General features: G+C 39.1%; 1 protein-coding gene across 8 annotated transcripts in view; it reads left to right on the forward strand.

Annotated features, from left to right (window-relative positions):
• CDIN1 (CDAN1 interacting nuclease 1) overlaps positions 1-23,430 on the forward strand; it is a 277,462-nt gene that overhangs the window by 149,844 nt on the left and 104,188 nt on the right. The window contains exon 11 of one of the 8 annotated variants that reach the window (XM_055537309.1): positions 12,635-12,686. The exons of 5 other annotated variants lie outside the window; for them this stretch is intronic. In XM_055537309.1, coding sequence (XP_055393284.1) covers positions 12,635-12,665 — 31 coding nt within the window. In that variant the 3' untranslated portion in view covers positions 12,666-12,686. Of the gene's footprint in view, positions 1-543; positions 4,069-12,634; positions 12,687-23,430 lie in introns of those variants that run through there. 2 more of the 8 variants (XM_055537310.1, XM_055537311.1) reach the window with 2 other exon arrangements.

Genomic DNA, 23,430 nt, shown 5'->3' on the forward strand with positions numbered 1-23,430 from the left:
TAAACAACACAACATGAGGTTTAAAAGAGCCATCAATTTGTTTGCCTTTAAGTTCCACACAAATTAAATTTAATGAAAACTTGCCTATGTTGGTTAAATGATCCTAAAAAAAAAAAAGATAAAACCAAAAGTTAAGAGACATGCCAGCTTGTATTTCTTTCTCAGATTAATTAAGATACAATTCTTGATTACTTCTATATACATTCTAAGAAAGCACTTATAAACTTGGGATTCCTAAATATCTGTTTGCTTATTTGATATCATTTAGTTTATGCATGCATATCCTAACACTTAAATAAAAACTATTTTTAAACTGCTAATATATAAAAGTAATATAAAACAAATTTTATAATGATTATTACGGTTTTAAACTCTTTAGTATGAAGGGTAAAGAATTGTTTAAGGCCTTCTTGAAAATTATTCAGGTAATTAAATATAGCAGAAGTGTCTCGGGGTTTCCCCCTTTACCCCTGTACAATCAAAAAGTAAATTGGAAAACTTTGACAGTCTCAGTTTATCAGCCAAATATTGCCCTTTCTTCAGCAGGGACTTCCCAAGTTCCTTTTAAGAAGTCGGAGCAATTTCTTCAACAAGACAAAGGCATGACAGTGAATGTGGGGAAAGGAGGACCTGTAAATGTAGCTGACCCTTGCTGTACCTTGATTCCATCAAATGGACTAGAAAAAAATACATTTTTGAGACAAATCATCGAAAGTTGAATATGGATTCGTATGACTTCTTAACATCAAGAAATTACTGTTAATTTTGTTAGACATGACAGAGCCATTATAGTTATGTAAGAAAATATCCATTTTTAAAAGAGATACACACCAAGAATATGTAGGAGTGGAGAGACTAGGGACTGAGGATTTCTTGTAAAATATGTCAGCAAAATGCATAAGTTGAGAGAGGGAAGGGGTGGGTATTTAGTAGGGGGTTCTCTGCTTTTCATACATTTAAAAATTTTTGCAATCAAACCCCAAAAAAGTCAGGGAGATTATTACATTAATCTTGTCCAAAACTATTGCTTTTTAATATAAAATTATAATACCTTATGTTTTCTTGATATCAGTTTTAATTTAATTTAATTTTTTTTATTTTTAGTTTTAATTTTAGTTAAATAAGAATCTAGGGGAAAATTCTAGCAAATAATACAATTGATTTTAAAATCATAAAGTATTATCTACAAATGTTTTTTTTTTAAGTCTCCAAAATTTATTTCTCCTCAGATTATCTAATTGGCTAACATAAAATGCAGTTACATACTTTAACTCAGTAGCAAACTGGTATCTTCTAACCTAAAAAAGAGCTAAGAAATTCTGCACGTTTATTCAAAATATGACAGAAACCTATTAGCATACTTTTTTGTGCTCTGAAAAGTATGTGGCTTCTAAATGACATTGCAGATTATTTTTTGTTTGCTTAAATGTATAATTTCAGTCCTATATTTCTGACAACAGAATTTTAAAATGTGTATAGGTCTTATATTTTCAGCTTCATTTATTATCATTATTTACTAAAGCATTTTCTTGAGTTGCAATTACATTCTCCCAACTTAAGAAGTATTAAGTGAAGTGTATTTTTTCTGCATATATCTTTGTTCTGAAAAAACTTTTGTACATTTAAATCAAAATTTTAATTCTTCTATGATTTGAAAAAAATCTGCATGTATTTATTTGGCTGTCTTTAGACATGTATGCAGTATTTTTATCTTTAAATGACAACAGAACCCCTGAAGGTCTCAAACTCTTAAAGTATACATTGATTTGAAGAAAAGGTATTCTTCATATGAATTTATTATTTATCCTGTTTATATTAAAGGGTAGTTAACCAAATGTGGTTTTCTATTTTTGTGGATCATTTACATATATTAAGGCAACACAGGAAGCACCATTTTAATTTAACCTTCCAGAGATTAATCATTTTATTTGAAGGAGTTTTGTTGTTATTCTTTCAAGTCAATGATTAGGAAAAATTCATATCATGTGTGTTTATATAATCATAGGAGTCAAAATTGTCTCAATCTATGAATCTTAATAGTTTGCTCTTGTAACAACTATGAAGCAATGTATTAAAATGCCTTAATTACAGGGCAAGAAAAAGAGAAAGCACAGTCTTTTAGCATATGATCTTCAATTGTTCACCAAAGGATAAAGAAAGCATTCAAGCGTGGTTTCAAGAACTGTCAGCAATAAGAAAATGCAAGGTGCTTTGTAGAGCCTTAAAGACCTTTCTGGGAAATAGATGTAATTAAAAAGTAAAATAGACTTTTCATTTTAAAGAAATTTTTTAAATCTTATAGAATTTCATAATGTTAATATATTAATAAGGGCATTATTTTCTTATCCCAGATAAGAAAAAGTCATCCATGAAGCTATTATATTTGATTCACACAGTGAATCTTATAAGTATTTTTTCTTTAGGTTTGATTTAAGAGTGCAAATTATATGTATAATAATTTTTAAAGGTGTTTTCTGTCATATTCCTATATACTGATTACATCTTATTCATAAACTAGGAACATCTAGTAGTCTTCCTTTTACTAAGAGAAGTCCTTTTATGCACACTAAAGTTCAAGATGATCAGAAAAATTTATTTTTGCACTCTTAATTAACATGTTCATATAAACCTTGCTTCTTGTCAGCATAGCACTAATCCTGGCAGTCAGGTATGAGAATTTCAGAAGCACTTTAACTTTCATATTAAAAAAAAATTATTTTCCATGAAGTTCAGTCCAAATGTCTAACAGTACGTCTCCAAGTTGCCTTAAAGTGGAGAAGGTTAACCTCATTGTCTGATAAGAATCTATTTATAAATAACCCCAGTGCTTAACTTCAGCCTGCTCTGCCTCTGTCAGAGTTTGGGGATCTAGTCGGCTCCCACCAAGAACCCACACATCAGTATGTACTGACTACTTCCAGGCACCAAATATATTCATGTTTAAATTGTCTTCATTTCAGGACACCTCATCTGGAGATTAATCAATTTCAGAAGAGTAGTGTTTTTAATTACTCTTTACACTGAGAAACTGTGGGCCAGTGTTATTTTTCCATCTAGTCAATGACCAATGTATTCACTGTTCAACATTAAAAAAAAAAAAAAGATTAATTTGGCAGTGTATTAAAAGACCTTATTAAAATCTCCAGTGCCTAGACTTCTATTTAAAATCACAATGTGGAACAATAAATGCGCATAGTACAGGGACTGGTCTCCAGTTTAACTCACACAGAGATGTACCCACTAAAAAGGTCTGCTCTGTGTTTCCATTAAATTGAGTTTCTCAGTTTAAATTATTATTCTATAGAAGATACCACAGACTACTTTGTTCTTAAATAGTCATGCAGTAGATTGAGTAGTACTTGAAGATTTGTTGCATTTTGACTATAGGAAAAATAATGCCTCTGCGTGATAATGAGTATATGATTTGCATGTGCCTTGTATAATTCACAGTATACATATGCATTCATCATGTTATTCTTTGCAATATGATGAATTATGTCAGTTTATTGCATATGTCTGCATGTACCTCATCTCTTAATTAAAGCATTAATCACTAAAATTACCAAAGATATGTGGTTTTACTGTACTTTTAAAATTTAATGTTGATCTTTGCATGGTAATATACATATTATTTCTTATTGGTAGGCTATACTAAGACATTTTAAGTAAGGATTTCCATGTTATGATTCTATCATATCAATTATTTTAAATATGCTTATCAATATATACTTACAACATACTTTTTAACTGTTTTAAATCATTTTTATATGAGATTAATTCCCTAAATCAATAAAATTACCAAAGACATATATATGTGCATATATATGCATATTATATGATCAACATTAAAATTTAAAAGAATATATATACTCTATCTGTACTTTAAAATTTTAAAGTTGATCTTTGCATAGTCATATGCGTTATTTCTAATTGGTAGACTATGATAAGACATGCTAAGTGAACATTCCATGTTTTGCTCCTAGCAAATCAATTTCAAATATGTTACTTTGTTTAACTTTTTATTTTATATTGGAGTTTTAAATGTTAAATATATGTTTGCCACACCCTTTAACATTTGTGTTGCTTAATCGTTTCATTTGAGAATTAATTATACTTGATGTTCATTTCCAAGCACCCAATATTAGTTCATTTATAAATGATGAACATTTGCTATTCATGTGATTCAATCCTTTTTAGAATTCAATTCTTTTAGAAATCGTTATTGAGAACAGAATAACGAATTGTGAGGTTTTGAGGAAAAATTTGTGAAAAAAATGGTACCACCTGGTCACAGGTTTAGTTGTTACGTAGGAGGCACATGTTGCAATATTGCAGTCCATTTAACATTCCTGAGAGAAAACTTTATTCATTTAGCCCCTCAACTCCTCCTGTCACATTCACCACTGTCTTTCTTCTCAGCCCCAAACCTTGCTCTGTGCTTCTCCAAGAAGACAGAGCCCTCCCTCACGTGACTCCATGAAGCCACCCCATCCCTCTTTGGGTTTTTGCTTGTTCTCTCCCGTCGTGTCCAGTGAAGATGGTCCCTTATTGCATTTCTTCCTTTCCTCAGTGTTCTCTCTTCCCCAGAATCACGAAGTTTGCCCGTGCTTTGAAAGTCATCCTTGGTTGGCGTGTGCATTAGAGCCACTAACTTGTTTCTTTCTTCCCTCTGTCACAACATATTCATACTGGCAGCCTCTACAGAACACGCACTTAATGCTAAAGAACTTGACATTCTCCCAGGCTTTGTTTCAGAAATATGTCTCTGAAGATGCCTGTGGATGCTGCTCTGATGTGCAGGTTATGCTCCTGCATCTTACACACCTACGTAAATATTCTTTCATTGCTAATTGAGAATGTCATTCCTTAGGCCTGCTCACCTGGACCTGGCACTAATTTCATACCTGGCATGCTGAGCAATTCAGAAGCAGGAAGGCACTAGTCTCCCATACTTTATACTTCTTATTTTGTCTTTTTTTCTTTTTCCTGCACAATACTGCTGGACCCATCTTCCAAGGGCATGACTCTGATGTGATGTTTCCCTCTGTGTGCTATTTTTCTCTGTCCCACTTCACTCTGCTCCATGACCTGGGAGTCTGACCATCAGCAGACTCCTTTGCCCTCTGGCTTCCTGTTGGGTTCATTCAGTGGGGAGGCATTGGCAGGAGATCCAAGGGTTCATAGGAAGTGCCAGGAAGGTATTTGTTCTCCTAGCCACTTCTCCTTCGGGTCCCTCAGGTAGACTGCCTGTGACGATCAAGTCAGCCTTGTCATGCGGTCCTCCCCACCCAGCTCCTTTCCCAGCTCTGGGTGTCCACTTCTCTCTGCCATTCAAACCTAGGAGTGGAGGGGTCTCCCTGCTGTTGACAGCCTGGATGCATTGCACCTCTGAACCTCCTTAGAATTTTCAGTGTTGTACATACCCTACAGAGCTAAGTCAGGCTCCTCAGCCTTCCTGCTGCCTCTCTAGCCTTATCCCTAGATGTTGCTCCACGTACCAACATAATTCCAGTCAAACAAACATACCCCACACTGCCCTTTTGCATGACTTTGTGATTGCATGATCCAGTGCCCATATTCTCCTTGTTTTGGCCCATTTTATTTAACCTTCCCTTCTTCTAAATTATTCTAATGAAATGATTCATCAAGAGTCTAGACTGAAGAAAACAAGTATTACATTTGAAGCTAAAGTCATGTTGAGAGCATTTGGAAAATGTTACTCTCCCCTGAACTTCAGACCCATAAATCCACCTGGCTTTTCAACATCTCTACTTGGATATATGTTAGGTATCTCAAACTCAGCATGCCAAATCTGAATTCCAGATGCCCCTAAAAGTTTTCCCCATCCCAGTTAATGATGACTCTAGCCTTCCATTCACTTAGGCAAAACCTCTTTGGATCATTCTTGCTTCTTTCCCTCATAGTTCACTTGTGATCTTTCTAGAAATCCTGTTGATTCAACCTCCAAAAATGTCCCGGAATCAACCAGTTTTCACCATCTCCACTGCTACCACTTGGTCCAAGTCACCATCATGTCCTTCCTGGACTATTGAAATAACTAGTCTCCCTGCTTACATGCCCACCCTCCTAAAGTCTTTTCTCAGCATAGCATCCAAATCATCAAATATAAGTAGATCATGTTAATCCTTTGCTAAAAAATCTTCTGGTGGTTCCACAATTGACCCAGAATAAGAACCAAAATCGGTACATTTGGCCTTTGCAGTCCCACATGGTTCCTTGGAGTCTTTGCTATAATCTAATCTCCTACCACCGTCCTCAAACTCACTCTGCACCAGGCATTCTGGTGGCTTCTTTGCTGTTCCTCAAACTTACAAGGTACATTTTTGCCTTAGGCTCTTTGCAGTGAATGTTCTCCTTGCATGAAACCCTTTCTGAATACATGGTTCAGTGTCAAAAGTGAGATACAACATCACTTGATCAGACCTACCCTGACCCTCCCCAGCAGCCACCATCTTTCTTCCTTTCTTTGTGCTTCTCCATAGTCCTTTTTACCTTCTTACATGATGTATACTGTCCTCTATTTTATTTACTCCATTAGACTTAAAATTATACAAGGGCAGGGTTTTTGGTCTGTTTTATTTCCTGCTGTATCCTTAAGAACAGTGCCTGGCATGTAACAAGCTCTTAATAAATATTTGTTGAATAAATGACTAGGTTTATTTTGAGCAAGCTTGATGTATTTCTGAAGTGTATATATATATATATATATATATATATATATATATCTCTCATATATCAATGTCAGTGGTATAGATTGTTCATATTATCTGCATTTGATGTTCCCAAAGCTTCTGACACTTGGACAAAATGTTTCAAATCTAATGTATTTACAGTAGAAATAATCAGTCTTTCAATTTTACAATTACAAGAAAATAGGCTTTCTCCTCTCTTCATTGCTCTTGTCTTAGGAAACCCCCTGTAGTTTCTGAGAGAAATAATACCAACTTTCTAAGAAGAACTATTGGTATTGTTTTATATGCTAGTAATAGGTTTCGAAACAATGCTATTATAATTAATTTACCAAACACTTTATGATAAGTGTGCACTGTACCATGCATTTTAACTATTATTGCCAAGTATCAAACTTCAAACTTAAATAAGCAAATATTCCAAATGTTAGCAAATCTGAAGTTAAGCAGAAGATGACATCTTGGGGCAGAAGATGGCATCTTAGGGCCAAGTAGAAATAAGTATGCATTCTCTCAGTTCCATTTTGATTACTGAGGGTTATCCAAACAATTTACTGCTGCTGCTGCAAAGTCACATCAGTCGCGTCCGACTGTGCGAACCCATAGACGGCAGCCCACCAGGCTCCGCCGTCCCTGGGATTCTCCAGGCAAGAACACTGGAGTGGGTTGCCATTTCCTTCTCCAATGCATGAAAGTGAAAAGTGAAAGTGAAGTTGCTCAGTCGTGTCCAACTCTTTGTGACCCCATGGACTATAGCCCACCAAGCTCCTCTGTCCATGGGATTTTCCAGGCAAGAGTACTAGAGTGGGTTTCCATTGCCAAACCAATTTAATTGAATTTAAAAGATCCATAGTGTGGGCCATCTCTGCACATATTATAGCCAATAGAAATTAAGAAATTAATACTTCAAATGAAAAATCATGCATTATTATTACTTTTTTATATTCTCTCAATATTCATCTAAGATGCTGTATTTACTACATAAATTTGTGTTACTTAGCAAAAATAATTTTGTTTTGTGTGGGGAAAGGGCTTGCTCAGGTCAGAGTTTCACTGAATGCTATTTGCTGAAAATGCTCCTCAAGAAAAAAGGTGGGTGGTCAAATGATTTTCGAAAATGTGACTTACTACATTGAAATTTCAGAGGCTCTGAGATGTTCTGCAGGAAGGAAACATGGTTATCAATGTTCAGTTCAGTTCAGTTCAGTCGCTCAGTCGTGTCCAACTCTTTGCGACCCCATGAACTGCAGCACACCAGGCCTCCCTGTCTATCCAACTCCCGAAGTTTACCCAAACTCATGTCCATTGAGTTGGTGATACCATCCAACCATCTCATCCTCTGTCATCCCCTTTTCCTCCAGCCTTCAATCTTTCCCAGCATTAGGGTCTTTTCAAATGAGTCAGCTGTTCACATCAGGTAACCAAAGTATTGGAGTTTCAGCTTCAACATCAGTCCTTCCAATGAACACCGAAGACTGATCTCCTTTAGGATGGACTGATTGGATCTCCTTGCAGTCCAAGTGACTCTCAAGAGTCTTCTCCAACACCACAGTTCAAAAGCATCAATTCTTTGACACTCAGCTTTCTTTATAGTCCAACTCTCACATTCATACATGACTGCTGGAAAAGCCATAGCTTTGACTAGATGGACCTTTGTTGGCAAAGTAATGTCTCTGCTTTTTAATATGCTGTCTAGGTTTGTCATAGCTTTTCTTCTGAGGAACAAGCATCTTTTAATTTCATGGCTGCAATCAGAATCTGCAGTGATTTTGGAGCCCCCCAAAATAAAGTCTCTCACTGTTTCCATTGTTTCCCCATCTATTTGCAATGAAGTGATGGGACCAGATGCCATGTTCTTAGTTCTCTGAATGTTGAGTTTTAAGCCAACTTTTTCACTTTCTTCTTTCACTTTCATCAAGAGGCTCTTTAGTTCTTCTTCACTTTCTGCCATAACAGTGGTGTCATCTGCGTATCTGAGGTTATTGATATTTCTCCTGGCAATCTGAATTCCAGTTTGTGCTTCATCCAGCCTGACATTTCGCATAATGTACTCTGCATATAAGTTAAAGAGCAGGGTGACAATATACAGCCTTGACGTACTCCTTTTCTGATTTGGAACCAGTCTGTTGTTCCATGTCCAGTTCTAACTTGATCTGCATATGGATTTCTCAGGAGGCGGGTCAGGTGGTCTGGTATTCCCAATCTCTTTCAGAATTTTCCACAGTTTATTGTGATCCACCTAGTCAAAGGTTTTGGCATAGTCATTTTTTGCCCTACAGTTATTTGACCACGGAATCACATTTTGCATCTAAAACTGCATTCCCTTTGGAATGGCCTCTTAAGAACTCTTGTATGGACTCTTGACCAATAGGAGATGGTAATCACATCACTGGTGGGATGTCAGGTGGCAGACAGGGAGCGACCTCCCACTTCAGAGCAATCAACATGGAGATAAGTAACACCTCCCCCTGGGCCTCCTAACTAGCCAAACTTCTCAACACTGAAAATCCCAGATGGCATCCCCTTAGACCAGAGAGGGCAAAGTGAAATGCTCCTGGGGGCCAGGCACACAGGTTAGAGTGGGGACCGTGGTGAAGCTAAGAGCCAGCAGTGTTTCATCACAGGGTGGCCACCACTTGGTCTCAGCCCACTGTGGCCACGGAGATACAGTGGGCCCAGGATCACCAGATCTTCCAGTTCTTCAGTGTCGAAAATCCAGATTTCCAGGTTTAGTCTCCTGCGTTTTAAATGCTGTTAACTAATTCCATGTTTTAAAACAGCAAAAGAAAACACCAGCCACCCAATAAAATATATTCTAGGCCTGCCCCAGTGTGTGACCTCCACCTTCAGAGGAACTAGTATAGCAGCATAAAAAGATGAGACATGTCGGGAAACCTGGAATGCACTTCTCCTGCCGCGTGCTTGGGCCCTTGTGGAAACCAGGTTACTTTCAGTATTTTTGAGGCCAGAATTTTTCCACTTCAGTAGAAATCTTTGAGCCTGAAAAGCATTAAAAACTAATTTATTTCATTGCCCTCATCAAATAATGGTAATTTAATATATGTAAAGATGTTTTTACTTTACAAAGTACCAACACTGAAAATAAAATGATAGCCTCTAGGTGTATTAGTCTGATAGGGCATCATAGCAAAATACCTCAGACGGAGGGCTTCCCAGGTGGCACTAGTGGTAAAGAACATGCCTGCCAATGCAGGAGGCTTAAGATAACCAGATTCAATCCCTGTGTCAGGAAGATCCCCTGGAAGAGGGCCACGCCAGTATTCTTGCCTAGAGAATCCCATGGACAGAGGAGGCTGGTGGGCCACAGTCCATAGGGCTGCAAATAGTTGGACGTGACTAAAGTGACTTAGCACACATGCACAAGTGGCTTAAATTGCAGAAATGTATTTTCTCAAAGTTCTGGAAGTTGAAAATTCAAGATCAAGCTGTCAGTAGGGTTGACTCCTTCCGGGGGCTGAGAGGTAAGTGTTTGTCCCAGGCCCCTCTCACTGGTGTGGAGACAGCTGTCTTCTCCCTGTCTTTACATCCTCTTCCTTGATCTTATAAGGATACCAGTCATACTAACCTAACTACCTCTAAAGATCCTGTCTCCAAGTAGTATCACATTCTGAGGTCCTGGTGTGCGGGTGCGGAATGTTAGCACTTCAATATCATATGTTTTGTTTTTTGAATACCTAGAAATTTGGTACAAAGTTTTAACCATAAAGTTTTATATTTAAGCTAGGAAAAGTTCTTTTTTGAATTGCATGGGAAAAAAGTAAATAAAACCAAGTGTCAAAAGTTTTATGTAACTTATCTGGGTACCTACCAAAAATAGCATGTGTGTGTGAGCTGCTAGGAAAGGAGTGATTGAAACCATAGATTTATTTATTTGGGCCACCACCAAGTACCTAAGTAGATATACAAGTTAGAATGTGTACCTAATAAATATGAAATACAGTATGAACTGAATAATATGATTTAAAATGAGATGTGAAAGCTTACTACTATTAACATTAAACCATGTTCTAATGCATAAATCAGAGAAGGCAATGGCACCCCACTCCAGTAGTCTTGCCTGGAAAATCCCATGGACGGAGGACCCTGGTAGGCTGCAGTCCATGGGGTCGCGAAGAGTCAGACATGACTGAGTGACTTCACTTTCACTTGTCACTTTCACGTATTGGAGAAGGAAATGGCAACTCACTCCAGTGTTCTTGCCTGGAGAATCCCAGGGATGGGGGAGCCTGGTGGGCTGCTGTCTATGGGGTCGCGCAGAGTCGGACACAACTGAAGCGACTTAGCAGCAGCAATGCATAACTATTCTTAGAATATCTAAGCTTATGCAAAAGAGTTCTGTTTGTGTGTCTCATTTTCGGTTATCTTCTCTTGTTTTAGTACTTCTTAATTACAATGAAACAAAAAATCAGTACAGTTTTAGATTTTAATGGCCAAAGAAAGAAGGCAGAAATAAAACAGGATCTTGAATTCAACATTGATGATATAAAATATTTCAAATCAGCTTTATTTTCTACACTGCTTGCTCACAATTTTCTCCACACTTTTGTTGATGTCCAAAACCCCAAGGTGCTTGGGTTGAGACCTTCTTCTAGAGCCTTTCTATTGTTTAATTAGGTGAGACAAATATTCCCAAATGGAGGCTAGTTTTCTTTCAAAACTTTTCTTTCTTTCAAAGCAGATAGCTGAAGTTTCCTCACTCACATATTCATTCATTTATTCATTTAACATATACCATGGGCTAGGTATTCAGGTAGGCTTTAAAGATAAGCATAGGTGCCTCTAACCTCAGGGAGCTCACAGTCTGGTACAGTGAACAGAAATGGAAAACAGGGAATTTGCAGTGGAGATTCTGGCCAGAATAGAACCATCACTCAGGCCAGAATGAGTGGAAAAGTCACAAGTAAAGCACAGAAATTTTCTCGGTGACTGACCCAGTTGTATGTTGCAAAGATGCCAAAACATGAAAACACACAGTGTATTGAGGGAATTGTAAGTACCTGAGACTGGAGACATGGGAGCCAAGTCATGAAGGGAATTTGGAGAAATCATATGGGCATTGAGGAGCCTTGCCTCCCATATTTTAATCAGGAAAACGGCATTTCTTAAAAGATCATGTGGGGAGTGATGTAGGGGATAGGTCAGAAAGAAAGAACAGTGAGAATTACAGTCTATTGTGAGTTCACTTAAAAAGAAGAGACAGTAAAGTGATGTGTTTAAGAAAAGGGTAGACCCTAGAGCCAGGGTAACACCTTGGCAGCCTGGCTCTGCCACTTCTTAGCTATGAAACCATGGGCCAGTCCCTTAACTTCTCTGAACCTCCATTCCTCATCTCAAAATGAAGATAATGTAAACAACCCATCTGCCAATGCAGGAGGTGTAAGAGTTGCCGGTTCAGTTCCTGGGTCAGGAAGATACCCTGGAGGAAGGCGTGGCAACCCACTCCAGTAGTCTTGCCTGGAGAATCCCATAGACAGAGGAGCTTGGTGAGCTATAGTCCATGGGGTCACAAAGAGTCAGACACGACTTAGTGACTAAACAAACAACAAAAATGCACTTTCTAGGGATGCTGTGAGAATTAAGTGCGTTGTATATATTAATCACTCAGTATGTCTTAACAATTATTGTTATTAATGTTAAACAGTAATGCCTTGGACTAAGATGGGGCTAGGTGATATGTTTAAAGCAAGTTAAAACAGGAGAATCCAGGAACTATCTTAGTAAGGTTGTAGAGGAAGGGGCTGAGCCCATGTGTAACCTGCTACGGGGACTAAATACCTAAAGATATTCTGTGTTCTCCAGAGTTCTTCATTGGTATTAGGTTCCAACTGTACAGCTTTTATGCTTGAATATAATCAGATGCCGCTGTCAGAACATCGCTGACATCTCTGCCCCTCCATCTCTAGATGCTGCTGTCAGGATTCCTATCCCCTCTGAAGCTTGAGGCCTGTTTATGAGGTGAGCGTTATATGCACCCTCAGTCGCCCCAGGCCTAAGAGAAACCACGAGACAGTATATGAACCCATGGCCTTAAATGTCTTGTTTTTCATTCTAAAGAAATCTATCCCTTTTTTTTTTTTTTTTAAGTCTTGGCAAACTTTGATGTTCTATTTTCCTGAATTTACTGGGAACTTCATGAAGTCCATCACCAGATGATTGACAGTAGGATCACTGGAAACATTTTTCTATCCTTCTATTTAATGGGAAAAATCAAAGTCTTTGTCACTCTAATCTGATACTTGTAAAAAGAATTTTTGCAGTGAGGAATCTAACAACTACAACAGAAAAGGCCTGCTTTCTCTGCAGGCTTTTCAGAGCAATGCCTGCTTTGCTGGGGACAAAACCGCTGCCATGTACCTCTCCCAAGCTCTGTCCATACACATTGGTCTGGGTTATTCTGCTTTCTTTCCAGGAGAGCAAATGTCAGCCAGCCATGCTAGCATTCTCTTCATGAACCTTATTGTATCTGAATCTCTCTTCCTCAATGCATCCTGGAGTCTAGGTCTCGCTCAGGGTGAGAGGAAGCCTAGCCTCCCTAGGGTGGCTCCGGATGGTCTGGTTAAGTAAAAATTCCTCCTTTGCCTTGTCTAATTGGAGTACCAGGAACGTAACAATGGACAAGACACCTAAGAGTCCCATCCTTAGGGAGTTCATATTATCATGGGAAAGACAGTAAATGAATAAATGCATTCTTTTTAAGTCATGAACATATGATCTGTGAAGGTCTTTCCAACCAGCTGTGGTTAAATGTTGTTGTTGTTCAGTCACTAATTGTGTCCAACTTTTTGCAACCCCATGGACACACCAGGCTCCTCTCTCCTCCACTATCTCCTGGAGTTTGCTCAAATTCATGTTCATTGAATTGGTGATGCTATCTAACCATCTCATCCTCTGCTGCCCCCTGCTCCTTTTGCCTTCAGTCTCTCCCAGCATCAGAGGCTTTTCCAATGAGTCAGCCCTTGGCATCAGGTGGCCAAAGTATTGGAGCGTGAGCTTCAGCATCAGTCCTTCCAAAGAATATTCAGGTTTCATTTCCTTTAGGATTGACTGTGATTTGATCTCCTTGCAGACCAAGGGACTCGCAAGAGCCTTCTCCAGCTCCACAGTTTGAAAGCATCAATATGTCTCAATAAATGCTTGAATTGAATTAGATCCCTCTGCGTCTGAGTCCTTCAAACTCGAGACTGTAACTTTGAGATTGGCCTTCAAGTGTACTGCTATTTTCTGTATAACTCTGTTTAGCCTATGTGAGATCAGAAGCATTGAAGGTTTTGGCTGTAGTGTGAAGTTTTTATGGTATCTGGCTATTGATACGAATGCTACAGTATCTAGCTTCCTGCTGCTGCTGCTGCTGCTGCTGCTAAGTCGCTTCAGTTGTGTCCAACTCTGTGTGACCCCATAGACGGCAGCCCACCAGGCTCCTCTGTCCATGGGATTCTCCAGGCAAGAACACTGGAGTGGGTTGCCATTTCCTCCTCCAATGCATGAAAGTGAAAAGTGAAAGTGAAGTCGCTCAGTCATGTCCGACTCTTAGCGACCCCATGGACTGTAGCCTACCAGGCTCCTCCGTCCATGGGATTTTCCAGGCAAGAGTACTGGAGTGGGGTGCCATTGCCTTCTTCTCCAGTCTAGCTTCCTACTTCCTCAAAATAGCTGAGCACCTATAATATCATTTCCCACTGCTTTTGTATAACATCAGTAAGCCAGTAAGGGTGGATAAGCAGAAACGGTGGATAAGTGGTTGTGTTCTTATTGTCTGTGTACTTCAGAATGTATATATGACCAGGTTATGATAGATGGGCCTCAGTGACAACCCCATCAGCACATACATGCAGTTTAAGCATCAAAGAGTTCTTATGCATTCTAATTAAACTAAATGGAAAAAAAATTGCAGTTTTCCCAGTATTTGTAAAATACAAGCAGTGATTCACTTCCGTCACCAAAATATTTACATTAAGTTATTTATTCTTTACCATATCAGGGGTAGGGCCCTATAGAAGATGGGTCAATTTGTCATTGTTTTCCATTATGTACCCATTCTGTGATATGGTATTCACAAACTAAAACTGTGCTTAAAGATTAAGATCATGTAAATATTTGGAAATTAAAATGAGAGGCATGAGATTTGCCTGTCACATAATTTCCTACTAGACATAGCTTTAAAGTAGAGCTTTAGCCTTTCATTCACTGTATTCTATCACTCAGATAATTATTGATCAGAATCTGCTAAGGGCCAGCCATAAACCAAGCACTCTCCTAGGCCTCTGAATACAGAGATTCCCCCAAAATACAATTCCTGCTCTCAGTGAGCTGATTCTAATGGGGGATGCAGACCAGTAAACAGCAATTGTGGCAAGTAAACCAGCAATTACAGCATGAAACAATTAAGATTGAGATGTGCCTGGAGTATATGATGAAAATACAGAAGGCTAATTCCTACACACCCCATCTTAGATTAGAGGGGAAGATGAATGGGGAACAGTGTTTTGAACAGAAGGGACAGCATGTGCAGAGGCTTGGAAGAATGGAAGCTGCTAACAGCTTTTAGTATGATTAGAGCACAGCAATCAGGAACCAGATTAAAACCTTGTATGATGCCATAGACTTCAAACATTGTCTCTGGGGCAGTACAGATAGGTTTTTTATAGCAAGTTGCTGACACAATTAGATTTGTTATTTAGAAATATTGTTCAGCCCCAGTGTGGAAGACCAGTTAGAGGTGTTTGGTTTATGGGAGGTTTTGCTTATTTGTTTCAGCTGTGGAAATATAAGAAAGACTGGGGAAGGGAGACCAAATGGGAGGTTCTTGCTGAAGTTCAAAGTGTGAAATGGAAAAGAAGTGTGAAAATGGAAAAGAATAAAGGCAGTTCAGTCGAGATGGGAAAAACAAAACAGATTTGGATATTAGGGACTTGTGTTGTCCCATCTTTCACTGAGAAATTTAAGTTGGAAAGTACGGTGTTCATAACAGAAGCAGGTAAACTCAAGAGTATTGAGTAGCATTTAAACCATTTGCCCTTTTGAGTGTCCAGTTTATTTCCAGTGAGACTTGAACCGAGGGCTTCCGAGTTCTGCTGTCCTGTATTCTTTGCCTTAACACTTTATCTGTGTTAAATGGAAGCAAACAAATACAAACAAGCAAAAGGATCTGTTATCTATATGATATGTATGTATACGCTTAGACACTGTGAGTAAAGGAAACCAATTACTGCTAAAATTGGAACATATTTTATCAAATATCTTTATGGAATGTACTTTTAAATAACAAAAGCATTTTCAGGTCGGCAATTTCTCAGTCGTCAGTACATTTTTTTAAAACAGTGTTTCAACCAGCATGTGTTTCCTCACCTTCAAACAGTGAGTGGCAATGTTTGGAAAACATTTGTTAAAGTCTCTAAATACAAGGTGATGCTTCCCATAACACTTGTGACATACCCTTCTACGTGAGAAAATGGTTTGCCTTTCGGGTCATTCCTAGATCAATTTACGTTTAAAGCATTTATGTGCCATTACAAGGATTCACACACAAAAAAGAGGCAGCACAGCATGACTTTGAGTTGGCCCAGGATTTTCATTCGCTCCTGTTCCTTTTTTAAAAGTAAACCTTTCTTAAAGTTGTGTTTTTCCTCTTCATTTCATTCATAAGTGTAGGTGTCTCTTACTTCTTTGAAAAACTTTGAGCTCAATCACTAGAAGTAAGCAGGGGGATTAAAAACAGAAAAAATTCACACTTGAACTTCTTACAGCTAGCCAACACCTCCTGTGGATAAACATCACATTTTACAAATGAAGAAACTGAAGTCCAATGAGGTGGTCACCCAGCATCAAATTCTGTAATCTATGAGTTGGGCAAATTTTTTTAAAAAGGCATGGGATTTATGTAGGGATATCACAAGTTTTAATGTCACAAGTGTTTAGTAATTATATAACTGCTATCAATCACCTTGACATAGAGAACTCTTGAAGTCCTAAAACATTTTTCTTAACAATTAGTAGCCAGTCTAGACACCCAACTCCAGCCACATGCTGCCCCAGGACCTGAGGTTGTATCATGCTGTCTTTCTTTTCTCTTGCATGCTGCATAGTACTCACTGTGCATTAAAATCAACTAGTGATTATTAAAAATTTTAAATAGGGGGACAGTCTAGAAATTATTTACATCATTGGTTACAAGCTAAGAACCAATATGTTGTTGTTCAGTCGCTAAGTTGTATCCAACTCTTTTGTGATCCTGTGGACTGTAACCCTCCAGGCTCCTCTGTAGCCCGCCAGACTCCTTTGTCCCTGGGGGTTCCCAGTCAAGAATACTGGAGTGGGTTGTCATTTCCTCCTCAGGGGATCGTCCCATCCCAGGACTCAAACCCGCATCTCCTACATTGGCAGCAGATTCTTTACCACTGAGCCACCTGGGAAGCCCTGTAAAGAAGCAACATAGATGAGTAGAAAGAGTTTAGGTACGAGAGAAGGAAGAGCAGAGTTTAATTCTCAGCTGGCTACTTACTGTCAGTGTGGCCTTGGGCAGATTGTTTTCTCTCCTCTTTTTTTGCACATCTGTAAAATGAGCCCAGTTTGATTCTTATGAGAATTTAGTGAGCGCACATGTATACAGTGACCGGCACAAAAGTCACATTTAGTTAAAGGTAACCAGCAGTACTGAATACTGGGTCTACCTTTAAGGGAACCAGTGTATGCCAAGTCAAGGAGAGCAGATGCTGCAAGGATGTGTTTTTGCTTGGGTCTTAGTTTCTGATACCAGTACTGTAGTTAAGATATCCCCCTCTGTTCAGCATGAGGCTACAGAGAATCTAAACACTTCTTGGAGGACAGCGCCAGTGTGCTAATAAAACATCTCCTTGCCCAAGAGCCCAAACAAAGTTTGTCTCCCGCAGGGGGACTTTTTTTTTCTTTTTTCTGTTTTCTTCTTTCTTGTATTTATTTATTCTTCCAACAGATGCTTCCGTGTTTTTGGAGCCATATCATGCATTGGGGGTTAGTAATTTCACTTTTCCAAGATCTCAGATACTTGAAAAATAAAGAGTTGGGTTTGTTTTTTTTTAACTTTAGATTACAGGCACAGGGGAGAAAATCCAAGAGCTATGAACTGGGGAGTACATTAACCACTTGGGATTATTTCAAAGTGAAAGGACATTTACTAGGTTCATCTGACCTCTGATTTGAGGATCAGTTTTTGAAAAACACCACCAATCACAGACCTGTAAAGTTTGCAGAAACTGCCGACAGACCCAAATATGTTAAAGGTTGTAATCTCCTGAAAGGAGTTGGTTGATTTTCCTGTTGCCCCTCCTATCAACTTTAACCTCCAACCTTCTCCGGCATGTATCACTACAAATAAAACTGCTGAGGTTTGACAAGAGGATATAAAGTCATTAGGCCATTGCACAGGGATGGCCACGTGATTTTCTTCAACCTGGAATAAATGCTCTGTAATTTGGGCTTTTCAATAGGAAGTCATAAACACTCACTCATATCGCTTTAGTTTTAATAATTACTCTTAAAGAAAAAAACAGAAACATACATATTCAATGATGTTTGACAACTGGAATTTAGTGGTTTTGTTATTGGTTGTCTTTGACCATTAACTTGGATTTCTGTTCTTAATTTTAATGTATACGATTTCAAGCAAGCAGCGTACGATCCTGCTGTAAACATGGCATTTGTATACAGCACTGTAAATGAATTTTTAGTTCATGATTAAGACAAACCAGATGACAAAAAGCAAACAATGTGTTTGTGTTGCTCTGCTGATTTAAAAAATAATTCCCTTCCCTGGATCCACCTGCAGTGCCTTTCTTCTTCAAGTGCATGGGGGGGTGTGAGGCTCATGGGGCATTTAAGTGCGCCAGGGTTTCTGAAGTTTCAGTTACTTGTGTAGATTCTCAAGTAATTCAGCTGTCTATGGAAATTGTTCATTCTACACTAGATAAATGCTCTCTTATGAAGTCTCTGGCACCATTCAGTCTGAAATCAGGTAATTCTCTGTTACTAGTGTTTGAACATAAGGAATGGGGGAACGATAACTTCAGTACTTGAACAGTGGTTCTTGGTATGTTTTAGTGTGTGTGCTTTTTTAAAGGTAGGTCAAGTGTGTTTTGTTAGATACAGCTTAGTGGCTCTCAGCCAACCCTGGAAAGGTGGTATGTGTATTTATCTATTTATATGTATATATATCCAATATATATGTATATATCCAATATATAGGGCTTCCCCCGTGGTTCAGTGGTAAAGAATCTGCCTGCCAATGCAAAAGATGCAGATTCAATCCCTGGGTGAGGAAGATACCCTGAAGAAGGAAGTAGCAACCTGCTCCAGTATTCTTACCAGGAAAATCTCATGGACAGAGGAGCCTGGCACACTACAGTCCATAGAGTCACTAAAAGTTAGACATGACTGAGTACATGTGCATCCAATATATATATATGCAAGTATTCTTTCTTCATGCTAATTTTCTTCTATTCCTGTTCCTTTCACTGGGCAGCTGAGCAGAGGAGGACATGTGATATGAAGGACGGGGGGTTTGGTAAATAAGGAGCCTTGGTGTGAGAGAGAGGGGGACGTGGTGCTGATTAGGTCCCACTTGCCTTTTTGGTCGCCTCAGCAGAATCCAGACTTTCAGCAGAGCCAGGGTGCATTCTGCAGAAGCACTGTGTTATCATAAGGAAAGTGTGTGCATATTAAAAACTCCCAGTCATCTAAGCAATGTCACTTCTTTCCGAGCAGGATCCAGAACCTAGAAGAGATCTGTGTGTTGATTTGGAGCTGGGGTTGGGGTGAGGTGGGATGAGGGAGCATGCAGGAGATGGGGATAGAAAACAAAACAAGCAAACTGGGTGGGTGTGGCCTCACATCTTACAATTCTAAGGAAACTAGAGCTTTATAAGCTCCTTATGGTAAAACTGTGGAGACCATAAGACTGGCTCTTGTTTCTCCCATTGAATGGTGTATAAATCCAAATGGTAATTATTAACAACAGCTGTAGGAATCTTGTACATTTATTCAGCACTTCCACATTCTTTTTTTTTTTTTTTTTTTTTGAGCCTTTAGAAAACAAAGCATTTTAAGGGATAGGGAAGCAAAGGCTCAGAAAGATAAAGTGACTTGTCCAAGACTAATTCATTAGTGTCAGAGCTAGGATTGCTTTGCTTATTAGTCAACAGAACTGTTCTGTTGACCACATACCAGGCATGTGCCAGGTACCAGGCATCCAAGGATGAATGAGGGACCTCCCCTCAGGGAGCTCCCAGTCTGTGCAGGGTTAAAGGGGCGTGGGGGGTGGGGGGACATCAGGGGCACTGAGGCACTGACTGCGACTCAGAAAACGAGTCTGCAGGAAAGGGAGGCAGATTCTCACCAGATGTCCTCATTCCAAGTAAGGACAGTTTTAAGAATGTTAGCTGTTTAGCCAATTCAAACACATCTTCCCATTTTAATTTCCTGAATTACCAGTTCTAAAACTTTTAAAAAATTAACAGCTATATTATAGAAAAGGCCCAGCCTGATAACTCAGCTGGTGACAAGTGAGACAAGCACCTACTAGACTAATTAGGAAAAACTGTGGACATCAGGAGCTGGAGCTGTGGGGTGGTTGAGTGGACAACTCAAAAGTTAAAAATATATATCATAGATAGAACAAGAAAAAGCATTTGACTTTTTGCTAATATAAAATGCCAAATCCCTCCATTTTTATGTTTTATGTATCTGTCCCATGACATTAAAATAAATAAACCTCTAAAACTCATGTAATGGCGCTAGATGAGGGAAACCCATTCTAACTGATTTACTTATTTTAAACCTTAAATCAATAGCCACAGAATGAACATTTTGACTATTTAACCAAGGCTTTCTTTGTATTTGCTTTTACCAAGACCTTCATTCCTTCAATTTTTATCGATAAAAGCATGTACATGGCTTTAATAGATTTTAAATGGGCAGACATTAAATTGAGATGAGATTCAGTTCATCAAAACATCAAAGAATGCTTTGTATTCCTGAAAAAGATGCTGTTTTACTAGTGCTTGGTGCCACCTAGATGAAGAGTTCTAAAGTTAGTTTGACTGCCCAGCCCTTTTCGTTCTAGTTGTGTATAGTGGTTAGTGTCAGTAGACATTGAATGTGTGTACAAAATTGTGAGTAAAAAGAATGGTTTCCCCTCACCCAGAGTTACAGTGAAATTTGACATCCTAAGATGAGGCCCAGGATGAGAAAGAAAGGATTCCTATTCCAGCTTGAGAGTACAGGAGAAAGATCCTCTCATCTCAGCCCTCTTGTCTTGTATGACCTTTTAAGCATTGCTAAGAAAGCTGAGCACCGAAGAATTGATGCTTTTGAACTGTGGTGTTGGAGAAGACTCTTGAGAGTCCCTTGGACTGCAGGGACATCCAACCAGTCCATCCTAAAGGAGATCAGTCCTGAATATTCATTGAAAGGACTGATGTTGAAGCTGAAACTCCAGTACTTTGACCACCTGATCCAAAAAGCTGATTCATTTGAAAAGACCCTGATGCTGGGAAAGATTGAGGGCAGGAGGAGAAGGGGACAACAGAGGATGAGATGGTTGGATGGCATCACGGACTCAATGGACATGAGTTTGAGTAAACTCCAGGAGTTAGTGATGAACAGGAAGGCCTGGCGTGCTGCAGTCCATGGGGTCCCAAAGAGTCAGACACGACTGAGCAACTGAACTGAACTGAACTGAAGCAGGCAGTGAAATGAGTATTCCCCAGGTAGAGAGAGAACAGAAACAGAATCAAGCAATAGAAAAAGTTGAGGCTCAGAGTTGGAAATCTTGAGGAAAAGTAAACTTAGAATTAGTTCCTGAAGCTCTGAATTTGAGTGTCCAACTGTAGTAGTGCCTTCAGAAAGAGAAGTGTGAGTATACTGGAAAGCACTGGTTCAGTGGCTTTTTGCCACCACATTTTGGCTTAAATTGCAGTTGGAAGCTTATGCTCTGCAGTGAGTCACTCTCCCTTTCATCTGGGTTGGGTGAACTGGATGATTCCCAGAATGTTTCTGTTCTGGGGCCGTCTTCTCATGCAGTGCTCACTTTGGGAGTAGAGTGCCCTGGTTTGCTCGAGATCTAGGTTCTGAAGTTGAGTGCAATTCTTACTCCCCATCCCTTTGCTGACTCAGGGAACAAAGACTCCTTCAAGCCAAGCGGACCCTGATGAAGAAGCAGTGGTCCAATGATCTCTTCCTTTCCTTCCTGCTCTAACTTTCCCCGTCCTGACAGCCACCCCACCCACCCCACCCCGCCGTGTCGTCTTCCCTATCACTGGTGTACAGCTGCATAGACCTTCTTAGTCCTGCTTCTCACTTCAAGCCTTTTTTCTTGGTCCCCTCATCCCCTTTACTCAAGATTTTTTTTTTTTTTTTTCTCTTTTAGTCAGGGTTAATTGGTCTTGCCTTCCAGGAAAGCTCTCCATAACAGACTTCCTGCTCGAGTCAGCTTTTTTAAAGTCTCATAAATTCCTGAGAAGTCGAGGGAGGGGATGCCCCAGGAAACTCCTTCTGGAATTGCTAGAGGGCAAAAAAGGCTGTAGAGACCTCTCTTTAGTTACATAGCCCTTCCCCTTGCCCCCCAGAAGCCCAACTAAATACCCTTTTTTCTTTCTTTCTCATCTTATTTAAGAGAGGGGGACAGTTAATTAACAAAGGAATCAGAGACTATTACTCTCCACAATAAGATTTCCTCTCATTTAGCTGGCTTACATTCTATCACCCACATAGATAGGTCATTAGACTTTTATTTATGCAGCATAACTTCTGACTGCACTGAAGTGATATAAATGTAATTTATCTGATGACTCAGAAGGTACCTCAGTTGGTCATGCTAGAATTTTCCATATTGGAAGATAGAGTTCACGAGACTGCTTCTCTACACTGACCCACAGGTGATTAGCCTGCCGCTTTCTCTACTACAGACTAACCAACAAAGAACAGTACTTATGTCAAAATGATTTTTGATTTGTTGGATATTCATGGTGAATAGAAAATAAATTTAAATTAAATGTCATATAGTCGGAGAAGGTAGTAGGGGAGCGAATAAAAGCTTCCTCTTTTATGGGCTGCTAAGAGGTGATAGCTCTTAAAAAGCAGTCTGCTAAGTGATCCCAAGCGAATGCAAATTAACAGTTGTTTTCTTTCAGAACTGTATGACTGAATAAACATTTACCATTTGTTTCATTTCTACTCATCTCTTAAAACATTTGCTACAGGTCTTAATAGTAAGACTCGAAACATATAATATATTAGCCTTGGCACATCAAAATATTGTTCATCTTCCAAACTTGAGATATTCCAGTTTGGCTTCTCACTGAGTTTATAATGTTCTTAGGGTATGTATCTAAAAATGCATCTTACTAATCTCCTGGGATTTATTTTTATTTTTTTAAAAAAGAGTCCCTGTAACTTGTCACTATTCCCGGCTTAAACATGGTCTGTCAATTGTGAGACTGATGCCCATTGTGTTATGTTTCAGTCTTAGGAGGGGTCTTGAATAAGAAATTTAACCCACCAAATAGTAGTTTGGAAGAAAGACTTATGATGTTGGTGCAAAATAAAAATGAAATTTCAACCTCAGTGGAGAACTGTGATGCCTGCTTTTTCGTACAAGCCTTTCACATGGATTCAGTGCGATCGCCTTTTCTCACAGCACCAACGGGGCCACTGTGAGGGGTAAAGAATT

The sequence above is a fragment of the Bubalus kerabau genome, chromosome 10, assembly GCF_029407905.1.
Source record: "Bubalus kerabau isolate K-KA32 ecotype Philippines breed swamp buffalo chromosome 10, PCC_UOA_SB_1v2, whole genome shotgun sequence".
Taxonomy (NCBI): Eukaryota; Metazoa; Chordata; class Mammalia; order Artiodactyla; family Bovidae; genus Bubalus; species Bubalus kerabau.